This window comes from Catharus ustulatus, chromosome 3 (genome assembly GCF_009819885.2).
Source record: "Catharus ustulatus isolate bCatUst1 chromosome 3, bCatUst1.pri.v2, whole genome shotgun sequence".
NCBI classification, from domain to species: Eukaryota; Metazoa; Chordata; class Aves; order Passeriformes; family Turdidae; genus Catharus; species Catharus ustulatus.
The window spans coordinates 94535656-94558867 of NC_046223.1; the positions used below are offsets into that span (position 1 = coordinate 94535656).

The 23212-nt window shown below is 37.2% G+C and overlaps 1 protein-coding gene across 1 annotated transcript in view; it reads right to left on the reverse strand.

Moving 5' to 3' along the window:
* The window catches only part of AGPAT5 (1-acylglycerol-3-phosphate O-acyltransferase 5), a 53144-nt gene that overhangs the window by 29180 nt on the left and 752 nt on the right, over positions 1–23212 (reverse strand). Inside the window, exons 2-4 of the mRNA XM_033054721.2 lie at positions 8932–9001; positions 8604–8719; positions 3457–3546 (exon numbers count right to left, since the gene is read on the reverse strand). Of these exons, the coding sequence (XP_032910612.1) occupies positions 3457–3546; positions 8604–8719; positions 8932–9001 (276 nt within the window). The remainder of the gene's footprint in view (positions 1–3456; positions 3547–8603; positions 8720–8931; positions 9002–23212) is intronic.

The following is a 23212-nucleotide window of genomic DNA, read 5'->3' on the forward strand; positions in this document are numbered from 1 at the left end:
AACCACTTGTATGACTGGCTTTTCTCCCACCATGGGCAGCAGAAGTTAAATCTTTAAGCACTATTTCCAAAGACTGTAAGAACTACAAATCGCTAAGATTTTAATAACTAAATAAGCTCCTCTGAACTTGGGATAAGAACTTGTAGAAACATTTTAATTGTCTAGAAACACTAGCTGCAGTTTAGGTCATTTTTAATACAGATTTTTCAATCAGGGCAATTAGTTACATAAAAGTTACATGCTTTACTGCTGCAAAATAGAGTGCTCATGTTCAAAATGGCAGAAACAGTTTTGGATTACCAAAGTCCCTGATTGATTGAGATCAATTTTAACCCAAGCAATAGGTCCCTATGTTCGGGCACGTGGTACTTTCATTCCTTCTGAGGAATGGGTGGGTGCCAATAAACTTGGTATCTTTCATCAGTTTGAAAGCTTGAAGGAGTGAATCAGGATTCATTTAGTAGAACCCTACTGATTCTTGTTGGAGCCAGAAAATCAGGCGGGTGGAACTTGTAAGACAAGGTGAGCAAGGAGAATCACGCAGTCCACTGTTGTCTGCACAAAAGGAGACATACCAGAGCACTAATCAATTTATACTGTGCATGTAAGAGGCCAAGAGTCAGCCTTACTTTACTTGTCAATTTAAACTCCAATTTACTTGTCATAATTAAAAAAAAAAGTCCACAGTGAAGCAGTAAAGAGCTTGCTGTGCTAAAAAGAACAGAAGAGAGTTCTATCTTCAATCTTCACATCTTCAATTTCTTAATGGGAAAAGGGATGGCTCCAGACAGACTGAGCATTAATCATCTGGATTCTTTTGTTTAAATTGTATGTGGAGAGAAATTGTAAATAACAACGTGACCCTTAACACAGATTCCCGTCCATCTCTTCTTTATTGGTATATAAATCTTTCCTGAGCAGCTGAAAGGCCAGCTCATCTCTAGCACTACATTAAAGAAAGAACTCCACCACGTACACACAGAATGACTAAGCTACACCAGCTGTCCACTGAACTGACGGAAGTCCACCCTGAGCTGTAGCATACAGCACATGAAAATTCCAGAATCATAGATTAGTTATTTTTGCAGGAAGCTGATGAGTTCAGGGCATACTTGATCAAAATGTCTTTGTTTTAAAAGCAATATGGTTGCTTGTAAATGTCATGCTAAGTTGCAGAACTGCAAGAATAATGCAATAAGGACACAGGTTATCATGTTCTTCTCACAGTAGTAACTGTAGGTTAAAGGCCATTTAATAGCATCTATATTTAAATTCTCAGATAAAGTGGTCTATAAGAAGTTTAGTCTTCCCTCAAATGACAGCTCAATGGTCTGTGTCTTGTACTCCTGCTGATGCAAACATTTGCCTCAGTAAAAAGTCTTTTGACAACTTTGGTTTTGTAAATTTAAGTGTCACTCCCTATATGGTTTGACTGAGAGATTCGAAACTATCAATTTCTGCAGCAGTTACACTTATTTCTCTTCTATACTGCAACACCTGATAATATAAGGCAAATGGCAACAACAACTGCCTGATATGCATGTCTGTGCTCATTACCAATGCCACCAAACTCCCAGAGAGCTAAACTGCAGCAAAAAACAAGTGTACCCAAGCGGTCCCGTATTTATTAGGCATTAGCTTTGATAGGTTAGGTATAGGCTTTCAATCTACACACAACTCAGGAGGGAGAAGAAATATGATTTCACAAACAAAGAATTCTGGATTTATTTCACTTACTAACCACATGGAAAGCAGAACCTGCATCAGTTGTATCTTTAAAGAAAAGCTTTATGCTTAAACCTCTCCTTACATTCCAGCTGTGCTAAAATGACACACTGAAGCAAGGCTGAACACCATTTGCAGGTTTCCAAGGACATAATCAGATGAGTTTCTAGGCACACCTTCCCAAGATTGTATTAAAAGAAAAACAGACATTTTTATAAACGAGATTAATTTAACACAGACTTTGAATTAAGACTCTTATCACAATGAAAACGTTATAATAAAACAAACCCCTGCTTTTTAGGGGGTACAGAGGGAAGCCAGAAAGTCAGACTCAACAGAACCTGTCTCTTTAGCCAGCAAGAAACCCATGGGCCTATGCAGGAAAACACCTTGCTGGCTTATTTCATCCAGACTAACTACAATGAACTTAACCAGCACTCTGCTTAGGGGGTGACTACAAGTGCGTTTCATTTATTCTGCAAGCAGCCTTTGCTTATTCCATTACACCACAAGTTGTACAGTAAGTAGAATCTTTACCACTGACATTTGGCAAATAATGAGGCAACACAAACACTCTACATCCCAGGACCCTGCCTGGTAGTGAGGGCGCAGGTTGCCACCACTGAACATGATCATCTTCTCCATGGACATCATTGATTAGATACTGTTTAGTTGTTGTAATGTATTTCTGGCCGAACCTACATGCCATCAATTAGAACTTTCTTTAGTTAGTTAAAAAACCAAACAAAAAAATAATGTTAAATCTTAGCTGAAGACAAAATGAGTTTGAGCACTGTCTGAATTAGGGACATTTTACTCATTTAAACCTCTCAGTAAGAACAAGGTCAATTTACTTTTTTAACACAGACACATGCACAAACATATACTCATTATCTCCAAATAAAAAAAAAATACTATTATCTATGTCAAAACAACCTATGAACTCTTTTTACACAAGTCTCAGCTTATAAAAGTTTAGACAATATGCGGAATCTAAATCCTAATAACACAATTTTAAATAAAATGAAAGTTTAACTGTTCTGTATTGAGGTTTGCTTAGTTGGTTATTTTTTTTTTTAACTTGGCCAAAAAGGAAGAAAAAAATTTAATGCACAGCAAGTAATGGAAGCAAAGCACAGTGATTCTAACCACTGAGCCACAAACCATACAGGGAGTCATGAGAAAAGTCACTTGGCAGTAACAGTCATTCTTCAAATAGAAAATTATCAAGAGTTTGTTTTGGGCTTTTTTCCTTCCTCCAGGCATAGCAGACAAAGTTATTCAATTCTAAGATGTCAGTGCCATTAAAAATGATTGATCATTGTGATGACTAATTAACATTTGGTAGGAAAGGTTCTTGACTTTTAGAAGTCGAGCATATCAGTCTCTGAAAAGCACACAGTAGTCAAAATGTCTTTTGAGACACAGTTTCTCTTTTGAAATAGTGGTTTCTCAAGGAAGGTACTATAGTTTATCTTCTAAGTCCAGATCCCCCTTGTCCTCTACAGAGAGGATCATGAAGTTCCTGTCAGCCATAAAGAACCAGTCAAATTTGCCTCAGTTTAATTGGAGATACCACTCTAATCACAGAAAGTAACTGTAAAAACACAAAAAGAAAACAAATCCATGATTACCATCTTAGTAGTTTGTGGATATCGGGCATGGCTCTTTCTCCAACAAGCCTTTGCCATTAAAAAAGTCAAAGAAATGAGAAGGAAGGTATAAGCTTACTGGAGTCTCAGCTTTCATCTGGGTCCGCAACTTCTCTCTCATTTCTTTCTCATTGAATTTGGCACTTCTTTTAACATAGACTCCTCCATGCTACAGAGAGAAAAAAAGGGAAAACATTAAATATTTAAGTAGTTTAATGTAGAATAGATGATAGAAGAACAAACAACAGACGACAAGTCATCTTTATGACTCACACTACAAATTGCCTACAAGACATTTTCTCCTATCACAAAAAACATGTGAAACTAATTTTACATTTGCATATACTTTAGTTTACAAAATCTGTTTAAATAAAAATCAGAAAAACCCCCAATGCATAAGACACTTGAAGTGTCTTGTTTAAAGGTGTTAAATAATTAACTAGAGAATGACATTATAAGTGACCCCAGGGTATTTATTCCCAACAATGCTGACATGCAGCTCCATTTGTGTATCAAGGGAAAATCACAGAACTAAAGTTACTCACAAGTACTTACAGGTCAATGTTTTCAATTCCATGTGCCCGCTCTTAAATAGTAACTAATGCAAATACTGGGAATGCAAATATTGTACTTCTACATACAAAATTTATGAATAACACAATAATAACTACCATAGGTCTTGAAAACCTCCATGCACTTCACCAGAGAACCAAACTTTTAATAAAGAAGTTATATAACAAGATAATAATTGAAAAAGTAAACCAAAATCTTCAGAAGGCAAAGAATTTTATAGAAGTATTTTTACTGAAAATTGTTATTATAAGTTAAAGTATGTCCTGGAAGAGATTAATTTTATAACTTTTTTCACACAATTTATGAAAAAACTTTAGTAAAAGTACACATGAAGAGAAATTTGCCCTATCATTTCCCTCTTCTGTTGTTTTATCTACAGAGAAAGAAGTTGTAAACAAACAAGCACCAGCTATGAACTACTGATACAATGAAGTCTGGAAAAAACAAAATTAGCTTCCAAATAACAGAATTTCATGTTTAAGGTACATTATTTTCATGGACTTTCTAGCTGACTCCATAATTTGTTAAAACTCTTTTATGTACACCATGACAATTGGTATTAGGATTTGTCAGACAACTTCTGTCCGTTTATGGTTTTACACACTCCTAACAGAAAGGTGACAGTAAGATTAAAACTAAGAGCTGAGCTTCATTCAAATACCCAATCTCATTAAAAGATACAGTACACTGTAGAAACAGGGGTGGTGGCTGTGTGCAGAGCTGTGTCTATGGCATGGACAGGAATACAATTTGAGGGGTTAGGAGGAGGCAGGCAGAAGAGGTGGTCACGAAAAGTGCTTTCAGCCTTTGCTTTTCATTGTGTGGAAAGATGGCTGCTTAGCTAGTGGTGCTTGATGTGACTTTTGAGTTGTACTTCAAAAGCTGCAGTGAAAGGGAACAAAAAGCCAATGAAGCACTAACTGCACACTAAATATCATGTCTTAACTTCATTATCTGTGGTTCCCTCCCAAGGTGAAGTAGCCAGCTCTAACTTTCAGCTCTGCTGCTGTGACTGGCAGGAGACCAAAACCATGAACAGAATTTCCCAGCTCACTGAGCCTGGCTGTGGCATGATACTGGGACCATCCCATAAGCAATTTAACAGTTCCAGACAGAAAGCCGCATGAACAGAAAAACATTTCTTCAGCTGTGTAGTAAACAGAGAGCCTCACATTATCTCCACACTCCACATACAAGACTGTTTTCAAGATTTGACACTATTAAAGGAAAACAGAAGTCTTAAGTAGACTTAGGTACAGTTGTATTTTGACACTCAACACAACCACTCCTTTCTAGGAAGGGTAAACTCAGTTTGCTACAAGAAAAAATTCATCTACTGTATAAGACTTCCATGTAATGGGTAAGTCATCATCCGAGCTCAGCTAGGTCAAGCTTTGATAAATAAGAGAAACCTGGAATTGAGGTATTCCCTTATCATCAAATTACTAATCAGCTGCAATAAACTGGGAAAATACTGAACCAACTTTTCCTGTTTGATTTGTCAACTCAGACAAACGAAGTTACTATAGGATTGTTTGGTCAGGCACACACACCATGACACCAAAGATAGCTCTGGTGTCGCACGTCAGACATTTTAATGCTCAGAAATAGATTTGCACTTCTCAAGTAAATGAGCACAGAGTCATGTAACATAAGAATGGACAAGTATCACAAGATCAGCGTTCGCTGCATTCACCCCAGCTCCACCACTATGGCAGGTCCCTGTGGCTCAGGGGTAGAAAGCTACAGAGAGGCAGGATATATGGCTAAAACTCAGGAAAAACCTAAAGGGTGCACAAGCTGATGCTGGTTAACAGAAAAGTTAAAAATATACTTCCTATGTTAAAAAGTCAAGCAAACTGTGGCCTATCAAAAATACTTTTCACAATTATATCCCAGCTGCATCAGGGATATAAGATAAATAGGAATGAATTGGATGGTATAAGGAGTGATGAGATGAATTGGTAGCAAATAATTGGGGTAAAAAAAAAATTCAGATCCACCCAAAAATAATAAATACAGTTTTATGAAAAGAAATTGGTTCTACCTAATAAATCAGACTTGGAACACAATAGGTTAATTTAAGTGTTTCTTTTCTTTCCTTGCTATTAGATAGCTGCCTCAAAGAAGAATGCTAGTTATGTGACTGTATATAGCTCAAATTCCCCAATTTGTATTGCATTTCCTTTTCAGTAAGAGATCAAATATATGAACACTCTTCAAAACAGATTTCTGGAAGTATTGTTTTTAAGGTTATAATATTTTTCCGCTGTACTTTAAAAGCCCCTCTCTCAGTCAACAATGGATTGTGTTTACAAATATACTTCCTTTGTGCCTGAATTTTGCTCTCCTGGACATCCAGACCACGTTTATTTCCAAACAGGATGTTTACCTGAGGAAGGGAATATGAATTCCGTAAGCATGGCGTAATTATGTGGCTCTGGAAACTTTTAGTGGAGTGTAAGTGACATCACTGACCGAACATCAACAGGAAGGGCAGGAAGTGTTTTATGTTTTTGCACTGTTTGGTGTGATAAAAACAATAAAAATACCTATTAGCTTGCACTGCAGGCCTTCTGCATCCCGTCTCAGTCATTTAAGCATGTATGTGTCATCCCTGTCTGTCAATTGTGTCACTGATTTAAATATATATATAAAAAAATATATAATCACCCACCACTAAATCTTGCAGAAATATTAATTTTTGAGTAGTCCAAACCTGAAAAGATTTTATTCAATATATACCTGTTTTGATTAAAAATGTAGGTGTCATTCAGATTAATTTCCACAGGAACCTCCTTTTAGCAGTCAATATACCACTCAGGAAACTAGCACCGGATATTCCACACAGCAAAAGTAATTTTCCAAAATCTTGAAAAAAAAAATTCTGGACACCTAGTGATAGTGGATGGAATATATATCCTGTTTGTATTTTAATTAAAGCAGACTTAAATCACCACCATTGTAATGACTAAAGGCAAGGACAAAGAGCAAAATATTTCCGTGCAACAGATCGGTCACTTTGGTGGACAAAAAGCCTAGAGGAGCATTAAGGGCAAGCATTAGACAACTGAAAATTCAATTTTCTCCTAATGCATACCCTTAGTAAGGTATGACAAGAGTCTGACAGTTTGTGGTGACAGCAGATCTACCAATAAAAGAAATTGTGAACAGCTTGCTCATTCTCTCTGCAGCATATACTTCTCTAAACACACCAATTTTAGCAGAAACGATGGCAACCACCCATGCTCCAGCCTAGATCTATAGCCTACTCACTAAGGTACTCATCCAGAAGACAACAAAGCTTTTCAATCATCAAACTGGAGACACTGGATGTGCTGCAAATATAAGGGAAAGAGTAAATCCTCCTATTCGGACATACACCTGTAGTTATCTACTCTTCATATACTCCTTTACAAATTAATATATAGTTCCAGTCACATCCAGCATAATATTTCTCTCAGTGTTCTCCACCTTCTTGCCCTCTTGGACAGGACTGATGTTCAATTGAATCAAAATGTCAAATTCTATTAGAAGTATTTTCCTAAGCATCTGTGGGTTGGTATTGGTTTTTTTTTTCTTCTTTGCCCAGCCTATGGGGTGAGGGACAGAAAGTAGATTAATATTCAGAGAACACAGTAAGATCAAATGGAGAAGACAAAGGAGAGAAGTCTTACTGAATGAGCACTTTGGAACCACTACCCAAAACTCTCTCAATTTCTATTCTAATAATTAAGCACCCATCTAACCCTGAGAGAAGTACCATGAAGCCATTTCTGCTCACCTAGAAAAAGGCCAATACTTCCAAAACTATCCACCTCCACATTTTATGTTGTTTCACATAGAAATAATTTTGCTTTCAGAAAAAGCAAACCTCAGACATGACAAATTCACAGAGGATTTTAGGGAAGTAAGCCATCTACACTGCTCTCCACCATTTTAGACTGAATATCATATCCAGTCAGTATGTTGGCTGCTCAGTGACAATGGCCCACTGTTTCTCAGTAATTGAATAAATTTGAGTCACATGAGGTTGAGCTCTCAGACTAGAAGGAACAAAGGGAATATTATGCAGAAAGAGGAGAAAGAAAAAGGTGGGAATACTGTTAGAATCAGGTTTTTGCTTGACTTTTGCTTTTACTTCAATATTTTAATGGAGGCAGGATCTGCCTTTACTCCACACTATACTAAGATCCAAATTTTCTCTTTTATATTGAGCTAAAATTGAAACAATTGAAAAACAAAGAAGCACATCAAACAGTAATGTCAATTTACTCCCAATTTATAGCATGATACACAGCAAAAAAAGTCTGTTTACACTTTCTGCTAACCTTCTGAGAGCATAACTACAAACTGGAGTTTTGGATTGTAAAAAGAACAAAGTTTTAGAATATTCAGAAATACGCCAAACATACTCTACAGTTTTAATTCTATCCATAATAATTATTCATTTAGAAAAGTAAACTGCATCTTTAGTAACTGTCTCAATGAAGATACACATCTAACTACACTGAGTGAAACCAGTTGCTTTCATGTTCAAATAACTGAATGCCAGCTCAGAACTACATCTTCACAGCATGCATGGAAAACAAAGGGTAAGTACATCTTACATATTTGGCTCACAAACAGCAAGGAAAGAGTGAAGTGGCTCACCTGTGAAAAGTACCAGCCATACAGTGGAAGCCATTTTAAGCCATCCTTCAAGACGTACCGGACGTGCCCGAGCGCGTTCTGCCGGATCGCCAGCATGTCCGCAATAATCCAATCAACTGCAACGACAAAAGCCAAAAGTAATCAGTTAAATTACCCCTTAATTGCCACTGATGAAACAAAAAGTACATGTTGGATGTATAAATGTCATTAAAGGTTTTTGAACTAGAAGTTCTTGCTTGTTAGGGCAAGCCTGGAAAGAGACACAGTAAACAGACAAGTAGATTTTTTAAATCTATGAAAGTCTTAAGACAAGCAAAAAAATACAAACCTGTACACTGATGATTTGATAAATATATTACATTTTCTTTATTTTTTGGCAAATCCCCGTAGATAATTACCTAAAAAAAAAATTAAAAAATACGCAGTATTACTTTATAATTTATTTTCATTGCATTAGGCAGCGATGAGATCCAATGCAGTAATTGGCTTTTTACTAGGAAAACTATCAGCAAGTTAGCACCAGTAACAGACAAAGTACCCATCACACAGACAACTGACTTATCAACAAAGCTGTAAATATTAATTAATGAGGGCTTAAGAAACTTATTTGGTTCTTGTGCCATAATCCTAGAACTGGATCCATGGAAGGTGACCTTCAGCCACAAGCTCCCTACATGAATATAACTGAAATTAATGAGGAGTGACAGATATGTACAAAATCACTATTTAATTTATACATGTAATGAATAAGACACGCTTTAGCCAGACGTTTGCTATCATTCAATCTAAAATGGTAAATTTTCCTGGATCAGACCAAGAACAAACTCTCAACCATTTGCCATGATTTTAACCACCAAGAGAGAACAAAAAAGCATGAAGTTGAGGAAGGTCTTTACATTGGTCTGTGGCTTCCAAACAGCAGATTTTAAAATATTTTTTTCCTCTATTACATTAAAGACACACTTTAACCTTGTAGTTTCTCACTCCTGAAAGTGGTCTACTAGTGAAATAACCTTCTGAGAGCATGACTACAGAACTGATGATGCTAGAATCTTAGTCACCCTTTTAAAATGGATTCATTAAATTATTTTCAATAATAAAATGAGAAATTATTAATTAATTAATTAATTCTGAACTGAAGAACTAATGCAGCTGTTCAATTACCTTTAATAAACACTTTCATTACTTAATGAAGCTTTTCTAACCAGTACATTCTAGGTAGGCTTTCACTATTGTTCTGCCAACAGACATACTCCTTGTTTCTAGAAGATGGCTATATCAGACATACACACTACTTTGAAATTATTCAATTTACCAAAAAAGCAAAATAGTATATGGAAAATTTACCCACTTATTATCATCACTTCCCTCATCTCGGCAATATTGGAATTTCATCAGGAAGAATTAACATTCATATCTTAATTAGTATAATTTAGTATGCCAAGTCTCATATTGATCCTTATAAGTCTCTACTAGCATCTCTGGAAACTCCGTCTCTCAGGTAACTTGTGATACTGGATGGCTAATGCTGTTTCATCTTTGAAAATACAACCACTGTTGATCAAGTTTTGTTTTCAAGGCCAAAACCAGATACTAGTGAACTGAGATACTCAGTCAATATGTGATCATTCAGCATACAGTAAAAGAGGATATAACTTGAGTTATTTTTTTCCAAAAATGAAAAAGAAAAGACATGCACAATAAATTCTAACTGAACAATATTTGTAACAAGTCAGCTGACAAGTATGTTCTGAACAGTATCTGAGAAATTTGAACAAGATTCTGCTATAGAAGTAGTCTTCTCATTGAAATACCAGAATTTATAACCTTACTGCTGACACTAGGTACCACACACCGTTTAGAGCAAGGTAGCAGTCTGAGGGTTGACCTTACAGTTCAAATTCCTCCAAAATAAATCCTCCTACTCTTACTTACAGAGTTAAAACTTCATTTTACAAGTATGCTTTCCCAGCACTGTTATGCACGACATCCATAAATACTGTTTTCTTTAATTTCAAGTTAAGACTCCACTACGCAGTTTCTTGGCAAAGAGAATTTTAGAGTAAGAGAGAAGGCCCAGTAGAACAAGACATTAAACCAGAAGGTCCTGAATGTTATTAGAGCTTTTCTAAAATGTAGAAAAAAAATAAAAACAAGACGAAAACAAAACCTGCCCTTGACCCCAAGAGCTGCCCCACACAAGAAACAGAGTCTGAAATATACAGTTTATAACTTCAACTTGTAAATATTTCCACTTTAATGTACCAAATCAGACCCACAATTTAAAACACTTGCTTTGGACTATGGCACGGGTAAAAACAAATACAAAGAATCATTCCCATTGAAAAATGTGTGCCGGTGTTTGCCAAATATAACAGTTAATCTGTGTAATTTTTTATTTCAGTAAGATTGGATCTAGTTCACTTTTTAAACCCAGAGGAACACCCACTCACTGTTCCTGTAAACAACTTCTATGCACAACATGATGGCCTACCCTAAGGGTTAGATGTGTTTACATGCAATGGACCAAAATCTTTTACTCATGATAAAACACATGGTCAAACTGTTGTACAGAACTAAAAAAGAAAAAATCTTGTTTATATTAGTTCTCATTAAACACACAAAAACTGGATGTTTCATTTCAAACTGAAGGTAAGAATGAGAAAATCTGAAAGCTCTATTTTGTTCGCTCAGATGGCTCAGCCTAAGAGGATGCACCAGCTTTATCTGCAACATCATCCACTTCAAAACTGCCCATTCCACTGATCTCAAGGAAAGGCTTACACAGTTCATCAAAGGCCAGCAAACAGCTATTCACCTTAGACACTCTCAGTTAAAGAACTGAGCTACAAACTTACAACTGTTACTACAAGTAGCTAAGAATGGCAACTTCCAGCCTGCAGTCCCAGGAGACACCTACTGTCTGGGCACCCACGCAGCTCTCCTTCTGAGACCAAAGCATTTTTGCTTCATTGGGCTTCTGAAAATATTCACCATACACAACAGAGAGGTAACAGTTAAGAGCTTTGAATCCTACAGAAACGTCTTTTCTCCTTTTAGATAATGTCTGAAGAATCAACCTGCTTGTGGACAAGCAGAAGAGTCTGCTCAGGACAGGATTACAATTTCTGGCCCTCTGATGTGTTTAGGTAAACGAGAACACCTAATATATATTATAGCTGCAGAAGGAAATAATACAGTAGTCTTCTTCATGGTCTCCAGAAACCCTCTGACTCCCTGCTATTTTTCTTAGCTAACTTTGCAGAATTCCTTGCTGCAGAGGCTGTGCAGCCTCTGACTCCTCATTTTGCTGGTGCCGAAGATGTTTGGGGGCCACAGTGAATTACAGAATCACAGGATATTCTGGGTTGGAGGAGACCCACAAGGATCCTCGAGTCCACCTCTTCAGCAAATGCCATTATGGAGATCAAACCTGCGTCCCGGGCACTCCTAGCACCGTGCTCCAAGGCAGTACTTGAGTGACTCGCCAGGGACAGCAGCGCACAAACTAGAGTCCACAGCACCCACCTGTATTTAAGCCCCTTTGGAAGAAACCTGAAGACATCAGCGTGGCTTAAAGACTCCCAGGCCTCTTAGAGGAGCAGTGCTGCTCCTGGGGTGTGCAGAGCATAGGCAGGGAGGGGAAGCAGCGCAGGACAGGCAGGACATGTTTGGCAGCTAATTTGAATGTCAGCAGTGTTTCACTTATTTCATGCACGAGTCTCCAGACACTATAGCACACAAATATTCTACCTATCTATCAGCTTAATGAACTGATATGTGCCCTGCCAGCCACAGCAAAGCAAGTGAAGAACCTGTTAATTTAGAATAGAATCTGCTGTTAAAAAAAAAAGGCCCAATGAAGTCAAGCAAAGAAAACAAGTCAAAAGGAAGAGCAACACAGCAAGCCAAAGTAAGCAGAGATTTGAGGGGAAATGTTTAAAATGCAGATTTACAGTCTAACACTGCAAACACTACTTGTGTACACAACACTAAAATGTGTTCTTTTAGCCACAGGTTTTTTTTGGTTGCTTCACAGCAATGGGTAATACAGTTAGTGTTAACGTGAGCCTTTCAGATCTGTTTACATGGTGGCGCTGTCAAAATCAGAGACAGTAACGTCTCAAATAAAGAAAACTGGATGCTAATAGATTCCTTCTGTGCGAAGGCTGGAACCCAGATTCGATGGATGCCATACACCAATCTGTCCACAGCCTCAGAAGCCAGAAGACACACCTCAGGGTGTCCTATCCAGGCAAAGCTTTGGTGAATTAGCAGGAAGTTACAAGTAGCTCTGCTGGGAGAATGTACTAATTCAGTAATTGTCTGATCTAGGTATGCAAATGGGAGCTCCTGGGTGATCTGGTGACACCAGTTTCAGCTTCCCTACCAGACTGCTTTTTCCAGTGCAACTTTTTCAACTATGGCTGCGCTAATGTGGTAGGTCACGTAGCAATGTGGAACAGTCCTGCATGGCAGCCACACCCAAATAAACCATAATTTGCACACAGGTTTTCACTGAAACAAGGTAGACACTCCTAACTTATAGAATTTTATTTCCTGCTTATGAAATCTTTACATACCAAAGAAAATTAACAGATGATTTAATCACATCATAGCAATATCAGCTCAGTAAACACCACCGTGGCAAAAATAACTGTAGGTAAAAGTAATCATACTATCAGAAGATCTGCTTGATCTGGTAATCACATCAAAGTCCTAGCAAAGAGATCACCTTAATATTGTAATTGGATGTGGTTGATAATGGGAGCAATTAGAAGCTGGTCTGCAAGCAGATCTTCTGATTATTGTGACCTGCTTCAGCAGCACTAAGACAAGGCACGTGGTTGCTGCTGGTAAAAACTTGGGCCATCTCACCTGATACCTATCTGTCTACCAGCACACTCAGTCTTAGCTCCTCAGACTTCTTAACCTTCCTCCCTTCTCTATTCAAATAAACCAGGTGTGAATTGAAGAATGATGTTCCCATCTTTGCTGTTACTTCAACAAAACTTGTGTTCACTGGATTACTTTGTGAAAGCAGAGCATCGTATTCAGGAAAAACATCAGCTCGAAGTACAGGCAATAGCAATTGGAAAGAGGGATAAAAGCAGGATAACAGGGAGCAAATATTTCTTCCCTCTTCTGAGAAAAAGTCAAGACATCAAAACTTAAAAAGAAACACACAGATTTCCTACTCAGCTGTACTATCCTCACAAAATACACCTCCCTCCACTTACTATTTCTTCACGATTAATAACTGCGACTGCATGCCCTTTGGAGACAAGAGCATCTCTGTTAGCTGGGCACTACTACAACATGTCTACTAAAATAAATAGTATCCTAGGACATATTTCTCATCTCTTTGTTACAAACTCTGGATATAATTTTCTGGTGAAAGGGTGGAGCTTGCATGAACAAACCACCAAAAAAAACAACCAGGCAGCAGCTTCTGAAGTCAACAGGAACCCTGTGCAAGCAGACCCCTGCAGCACTGCTGTAGGCATCTTCAGCAAAGGTCTTTAAATTCTCTTAGAGTAAAAACCTGCCTCATGTCACAAGTCCTTTGAGCTTCCAGAGAAAGCACCTCAGACCATAGAATCTATTTACCCTGTTTGACTAGAAGCAGGCTCAAGATAGGACACAGATAGGGAATCTGTACTTGGGCTGATAAATTTCTCAGGTTCTCAGATGTCTTACTTTAAGAATTTTAAATGCTTGTTTTTCTTCACAGAAGACAAAGAAGCACTTGCAATATGAATAGAAGAGAAAGGATTTTGAGGTTTTTAGTTGTGTTTTCTCTAGATCTGAAAAAAAAAAAAGTTTATAAATTTTCTAAAAATACCTTTAGGACGCACAGCTTTAAGGTAACTATCATACTACTGCTACATGTCAAAACCTCTTTAGGGACTATCTGCTTAACACAGAATTGCACAAGCCTGAAGTCTGCTGCTCAGCAAGCAAGCTCTAGCAAGCTCAGCAGCAAACCATAAAATCACAAAGCAATCAATTTTATTGAAGCAGAGTTCATTCAAACATTCTGTATTTTACTGGAGTTCAGTGAAAAAAAAACATTGTTAAGAGATTAAGCTCTGGAGAATATTGAAAAGATTCCTATATGTAATGTAATTCAAATTTTTTTAAAAATACATTTTTCACTTGATTCAACTAGAGAGCACACATCTTCAGAAAATACACTTACTGGCATTTAACTTCCTTTTTGGGAAAAAAACCCCAAAACTATAGTAGCAATTTATTTAGATTAAGTAGGACTAAATAATACTATCAGATGTTAAATATGAAGTCTGTACATTCTTATTTCATACAACCTTTTAGCCTTATGGTCTAAATTGACAAACTTCTATGAGTGGTTATACTTCATTCCATGTGCTAGATACATGTATGGAAATAATTTTGTTCTGATGTTGACTGTAAAGGTTTTACAGTTTCTGAGCTGAATTAAAGATAATGTCCCCTGTACTCCTTATTTCTCTGATGAATCCTTAACAAAATTTTTAAAAACGCATCTGTATATCTTAAATATTCCAGTCTTGATAACAGGAAAAAACTCCCAAGATTTATCATGATTTTAATTTTAAGATTCTGACATCTTAAGTCTGAAAAAGTCCTGTTTTCAGTGCACAAATAATTTACAGATCTTTCTCTAAATTATGGCTTTTGATTACACTGCAGTTCAATGGCATGAACCCACCATTACAATCAGTGACCACCTGGGAAAAATCAAAATTACAGCATCTAACTTTCATCATAAACCACCAGTAATGATGTTTTACTAACTGCACATACTTCAGACATATATGAAAGGTGAGTATTTATATGATAAGATTTCAACGGGAGTGTTTTTCTGAACATTTGGCGTCTTGGTATTACATAAAACCTGAACGTGTCTTCTAGAGCAAGAGTGGAAGTAAGTATTCCACCTGTTACAATAAGAGAAAGTCTCCTTTATAAGCCTTTTGCATCTCTGGAGACTTCTTCATGCACATTTTTGCAATTTCCTTAGAAGAAGAGAAAAAGCAACCCACACTTAATGTAACTATTGTTTACTTTACTACCCTTCTGTCCATTTAAGCTCACTCTAGAAACACCCTTTGCCACCAGACATGAGCAGGAAACTTTGTGGCAGTTTGCAGCATTTCCTCCAGCCAGAACTCTTTGAAATAGGAACTTTGCTTTTAAATGCCTTGGACTCCACGGAGTTGTTTAAATCTTTATTTGTAATATTGTTACAACTGTTTGTATCAAGCAGTGTCTAAAAGTTCCCGTGAAGCTCTCAGTGAGTCGACAGGAATGAGAATGATAATGAAACATCTCTAGTCTCTGCTTGTGATTGTGGAATAGGATTTTTGAAAGCTTCTCCATACATTGTAAGTATTTAGAATTTAAGAACTCTGGACTTTCACAGTGAGGGAAAGGAATCACTACACAGCGTAAGAACCTGCAACAATTCTGCCTCCAGAACTGAACACAGTAAACTGGTCAAAATCAAAAATCGCCACACTAATATCACTCTCATCCTCTCACCACCACAGCATGCGAAGGACCCAGTTCACCTGTAGCTTGTTTGGAACTATGCACTGTGTTTGCTTTCTCAAAAAGAAACATGAAAGAAGCATGCCCTCAGATTTCGAAGCAGCCTTAGGAAATGGAACAAAGTAAGTCTTCAAGTCAATCTGTAAGTTCATCAGGTAAAATTATTTCAACTACCACAATACAATTCAAAGTAATCCAAACTAATATGTTTTATATCTAGTCATGAGCTAAAATACAAATTTGACCAAATCACATGTAGTTTGCTTTACATTTAAAAATCAAACTAGCATAAATGTTATTTTCTACTCCCACAGAGGATCTTGTTATAACAGAGAAGATGACAAGTAGTATTTGACAGAAATTAAATGAACAAAAGAAAATAATTTCCCTGGCTTTTTATACCAAATCTGTTCACAGGATAAATTCAAAGTGACAGAAGATACATTAAAGAGTATTTCTCCTCCAAGAAGATATGCTTCCTCCTAATTGTAATGTCAAAATTCCTGACATCTGAACCTACTTTATCTAAAACAACTAAAACTGAGAAAAATAGGATATCCCGCCTGCAAGCCTAAGGCAAAAAGTTTGAAATAACTGCACTCAGATGCTTAACTATGAACAGAATCTTCTCTCAGCAAGAACAGTGTCTGATGGTAGAGTACCAGGAGAAAAAACATCTAAATTAACAATCATCCTTACATAAAGTATCCAGACATATTATGTAAGCAGAAGAAAAAAGCATGGAAGAACACTGTAAAACTCCACGGCCCAGCATCTACCAGAACATTTAAGTACAAAAAGAGTAAAGGATACAAAACTCATGCGGGTTAAAAAAAAAAAAAAAAAAAAAAAAAATCAATAAATGCAACTTTTATTCTCAAATGTAACAAATTACGCTAAGACAGGACAAATTGTATTCAAAAATCCATATATCAAAAATCTTAAGATATTAAAATAAAGTATATGTAAATAGAAAATTTTAAAATTAAACCATGGGATTGCAAAACTTACTGGTCAAATATCTGGAATCAGAATTTGTAAGAGCATTCAAACTTGCTCTTCAACTCCTTAGCTTTTCCTACCTGACACTTTCTAATATTTTCATAAGTACATGCAGCTAACTTAAAAATTTAAACACACATTTTTTAAATTGCGGACTGCGACAGACAAGGTTGATATAAAATTCAGATTCAGTTGTGACTTGCCAGTTAGAAAACATATGCTAGGCAAATCTCCACACAAAGCTGATAATTTATGAACCCAAACAGCAGTTTTGGTTCAGGTAGCTGATACTTGATTTTAAAAATGCTAAACAAGACCTCAGTTTTTATTTATTTTATTTTCATATATCAGGCAGTAAGTGGAGGATGATCAGGACCAGCACTGAATGGGGAACCTCTACATAATAAATTCTCCCCAGATTGCCCCAAAGCCATATCTGCAGTAGACTGGAACTCTAGATGGTATATCGTAGGACAAGAGTCCTGAAGGACATCACTTTCACCTTCAGATCTACAGTCAGAGGGACAGAATAAAAACTAAGATCTATGCAAATATCTGGTTTGCAATACCTAAGACAGAAAGAGCACAAAGTTAACATACCTAATCTATCTATTTTTGCTGCCTCATACCACAGTTGAACGTAAGAGTCTAAAATTAGGCATACATCTCAATTTGAAAGTTGAACCTCTTGGGTTTAGCAGGTATCACTTAATTTCTGTTCTAATAACACAAAAAAATTAGCTGTATACTACAAAAGACACATACGCCTGGAGACAGCTGTACACTGGAATCTCTAATAAAATGAAGCAGAGTAAACCCTCTTAATGGAGACAGAAAAACTTCATCACAGCAGAAAAATTTCACTGGGCTTCTTTCAAAAGTTTGCCACACATATGTGATACACTTCACTACTTCTAGTTTCTTTTCAGTCTTTGCATTGCACCAGTGCCCAAATTTCTATCACTCCCCCAAGACCTTTACTTCATTATTTCTACCATCACAATTAAAATACAAGTATGATTATTTTAACGTCTCAACACACCTGCCAATAGCTAACATTCACAAAGCAGCAACGTAAGCAGGCACTAACTGGGGCTACTGCTGCAAGCTACAGGAATGAGGAAAGCTCAAGCCCTTGAAGGCTGCTCTGCTCTAGCCTGTGCTTAGAGGTTTGCTTTGATGGCAGCTCTTCACCTTCCCACTCAGCTCCCACACCATCCCAGTGTTCTCCCATCCCTGAGCTGCCACACAGTGGGGAGAGCTCAGGAAACTCAAGTGCAAGTTCATATACCCAGGCTCATGCCAAAATGCAACTGCCAGCACTTTCCTTCCAAACACAAAAGAAGAAGCTTGACAAGTTATGTTTCCTTTGGAGTTTCTGGTTATGCCATTTGCCTGGAAAATGTGTCCTCATCTAAAGAGAAGCCAAACCCTGTCATTCACATCTACCAAGAGGAAGCAGTGAGAAGCCAAACCTTCCCCCTGCCATGATGCAGCCTGGTCATGATGCCTCCCCCAGTGTGGAGCGGGAAGAACCAGGTTCCTAGGAGATGACAAACCATCTCATCAACAGCAACCAGAAGCACCTCCTTGTAAGCTGCAACTTGGCTGTCAAACTTGTGCTGCCTCTTGCCTTCCACTTCCACCTTGGGCCCTCAAGAATTACCTGCTGGACAGCTGAACAGCTTCAAAAGGAAAAGCAAGAATTAAGTAATCTTGTCTGGAAAGGTTGCTGGGTTGCTGTCCTGACAACAGCGATAGGCACAGACACTCACTGCAAATTGGCCAACAGCTCCAAGACTAAGCATCCATCCCAGTCTCAGACACTAAGCTCTCCTCACACATTTCCTAGAAAGACAAGATACAAAAAAATCCCAGGCTGTGCTCCACTGGAAAGTATTGTCAAGAGTTCAGCAGCACATTCGCTCTACAAAGTTTTCTTAGTTTGCACTAAACCTAAGTAGTTTTCAACCCTATTGAGACACAGCAAGTTCAAACTTCAATATCAATCCAGGAAGCACACCGCACTGTTTAACATGCATATCTTGTATTTTTTATAATAATTGTTTAGCACTACTAAACAACATCAAGGTATTATCTGATTCTTACAGCCTTTCCAGAGTCCTGTAAAGACAACGAAAACCAGAATTTCATAATGTCTTTAACAAAAACACCACTTCCAAAAAATTCTATTATTCAGGAAGTGGGGGTAGGGAACACAGCTGACACAAGTACTGAACAAAATTCATGCACGTTAATTCAATTATGGATTTCATTCAATTGTCAAAACCTTTCAGATGAAAATGATCCTTTAGGAAGCAGTCTGAGTGATGATTTCTTTATTATTTCTTCACCAGCATTCAGTACAAAATATCAAACACAATTACAACAAAAAAAGTTGAGGAACATTTAGTCCTCATCTGATCTGAAACATGTGCACAAACACAATAGGCATTAATTTCATCATCCTGACAGCAACAGGGTCAGAGAGAGATGAGAGCATTAATCATACTGAATTACTAGTCCTTTCAGCCCTTCAACCAGTCCAATCACACGCTTATTTGCAGCCATCCTGGTTTTCACATTCTATGGTAAGATTCAACTGTTTATAGTCTGTAAAAAATGGAAGAGACCAGACTTCCCAGTCACAGTAAAGAGAAAAGCAGTAGCACAACAAGAGTTTATCAGCTACTTGATGATTCAGAAACCTGGGGCCAAACCAACTATGCAGATGCAAGTCCTCCAAAGTGCATGAATTGCACCTGTTTGTACCAGGGATTGCTTTAGCTCATCACTGACAAAATTAACATCCTTTGCTCTCTGAGACTCTCTTTACATAGAATTCTTCTCATTTCATACAATGTTCAAGCATCTGGTATAAAACCATGCTGTAGGGCACCTGCACAGCAGCACAGGTGCAAAGCAACACAGGGCCAAAGCAGGGATTCTCTCTATGCCACTTTCCAATACCAGATCTACATATTTTCATTACTCTGAGTATAAAATCCTAGAGATTATTGAGGAGCACTGTCACAATGACACAGATTAATTAATTTCATATATCTATAGCGCCTTAACAGAATTCATGGATGCCCGCTAAACATTAATTGCACTGACAAATTTACACGGCTTTATAGGATTTCACTTTATAGTCATACTGGCTTTGTCAAGTTCACCTCTCAGCACTGTGATGTTGTGGTTGCTTTCTGTACTATCAGTACTGGTTCTTCAGTCTTCTATTGCCAGCTCTTGCATGACAGTCAGCAAAAAGGACTATTTTTGGCAATTCATTAATGAATTCTAGTGTTATTGGAAAACCTAAACTGATGCCAAGTTAGCTTGAGTTCTCTCAGGCTTTGTAAAACAAAACAGTTTCAGTGGAAAAAAATCGAGTCTGACCCAAAATTTTAAAAGACAAAGTATTTACAAGTAAATACTATTTTACTTACCAAGTAAAAAACTTCTACAGTTACTTCATGAGCCTCTCTAGGACCGAAAATATCCAGAGCTCACAGTATTATAGCTCTGCAATTATTTTATACCTCAAGTCAAACACTTAAGAGAAAGGGAAAAACTAGTATTTCAAGATTTTCTATCATGCAAATCAGGTTATCACCTTCCTCAGTCACATTTCAAAACAGAGGAGTTTGCTACAAAGACAAAAAGCCTTCCTAGTATGAACTATAGTTTTTGTTTTTAAAGAATTGGCTAAGAACATCCAAGTCAAGAGCAAAAAGAAGAAGAAAAAGACACTTGTGCATGCAGTCCTGAGGGGGAGACACATTTAGACACTTAATGGATTAACAGCAAATGATAGAGAGAAACATCACCTCTTGGCAGATAAATAAACAGAAAACAAATATCACAATACACTAGTATTTGAGTCATCCATGTTTACGATCGTAATCAACTCTACCCTATTAATACCCACTCACATGACTGGGAATTTTGGCAAATTATTTTAAGATCAGACATGTCAAATACCCCCAACTGGTCCAGAGTGTTCTTGCATTTAAAAACCATACATACCTTAACTGTAAAACCAAAGAATGGTAAGCAGTATATAACATTAAACACATTTTAAATACAGTAAGACTGCAACAGTGCTAACAAAAAGTCACTTAAGCATCTGTAGAATCCTGACTACATGAGTGAGACTACAAGTTCCAGTATTCTGATGGATGAGGTTGTTGTCTCCTATTTATCCAGTGACAAAAATAATACCCCAACACACTTCAAGAGATTGAATAAATTAATAGACCTTAAAGAGATGCAGAATTTCTCCCTCCCACAGCTCCTATGGTGCTTTAACAGTAGAGCCCTACAGCTGCCTTTATGAAGCTACTATTTTTGCTGGTTTATTGGAACTAAGTTTAATGATGCTACATTTCTGCATCTAAGTGCACGCCTTAAGACAGCCCATCCACAGTAGCTCTCAGGTTACCCATCCCAATCTCACATACTCAGGCACATGGTTAATTTTCCACTGCGAGTTCTAGTTAAAACATGTGCAGCATTCACAAGAATAGGTCTAAAAGGACACCCTGTTTCTCTCCCTTAAACAAATGGGGACTATCTTCCAGTTAAACAACACATGGATTTTAAGAGTTATAGCTCTTATCCCTCTACACATGTATTGCATTTTCCAAGCTTTTATTTACCTTCCAGTCATGGTTTCTATTTTATTTATTCCATGACATATGCCTCCTCTTCCACCATTTCTTAGCATTATTTGTTGCTTACTGTGACAAAGCATCTCTAGTTCAATATTATCCTAATCAATCCCCTGCTAATGGTCTGTAATTGATCATCACCATTTTTTGTGTTTGTATGAAGTTTATCAATGCAATGAAACAGAGGTCAACAGATGATGGCTGCCTTTTTGTTTCTTTTGGTTAGCATTTTCCCTTCTTTAATGTCACAGGCTATTTTTTCGATAAAAGTTCTTTTTTAAAATTCTGAGTGTTTGCTACCATCTACACACAAGTTGTAGGCAGTTTGAGTAGCTTTTCCATTACAATTTATATATTCATTTTTGGCTCTCATTCTCAGAACAAGTTAAGTTAAACTTCTATGCAGCTACTTTCAGCAGTTAACAACCAAGGTGTGTTACCTGATATCAAGGTATCTGCACAAGAGATACTACATAAAACAGAAGGTAGTAAAACTGTAAGTACCTGTGAACTATTGCTCTGTCTTCCTTTTTTTTCCCCTAATATATCAAGCACAACAGAAATTAGCTTATTTGGACAAAAGGTAAGAGGAAGTTAAATAAACAAGCTGGATCAAAAATTACCACTAAAAGAAGACCTTGCTTCAGTTTTGTATCTGTTCTATTTATTCTGATGTCAAACTCTGCAACTCTTGTATCTTTAGCTGATTTTGTAGGTTTCCCAAGAGTGAGTATGAAACCAAGGCCTACAACTGCACTCAAGAGGGGAAACCAGGGGAGATCCACCCTGATTCTGAAATAAATGCATCGTTACAGAATGGAAAAAGGCCTTAGCTATAAATATGAGAAGACCTTATTTGTTTCAGCTCTGTCAACATGTTTTGGTATTCTTCACTCTCAAGCACCTAGAGCTAATGCTAACTTCAAATAGCCTTCTGTATATTCAAAAAATTTTGAAGATCATGTTTAGGCACAGGAAGCACCTGCCATTAATTATTTTTTACATGCAGAATTAAAAGTCTCCTTGCCTACTTTCCAAATTACAGACAAATATATAACCTCTCAGACACTGAGCACTTTGTGAAGTATTATTACCTGAATGCAAATACCTCTCTGCTCATACAAAAAAGGCCTCCAATTCCAACTTATTAACCTGAAACTGCGATCCTGAATAATCACAATCCATGGCTGATACAAAATTTAAGGGCCAAAGAGCGATGAGGCAGACTGCATGAAAACTGAAAATCTATAATAATTAAGAGATTAAGCAATCTATTTATTAAAAACTTGTACGTGTATTATGTACAATCATAGCTGACGACAGCTTTCTCATCTGCTGCCAATTTAATACTACAGATGTGCAGCACAGGCCACAGGGGTT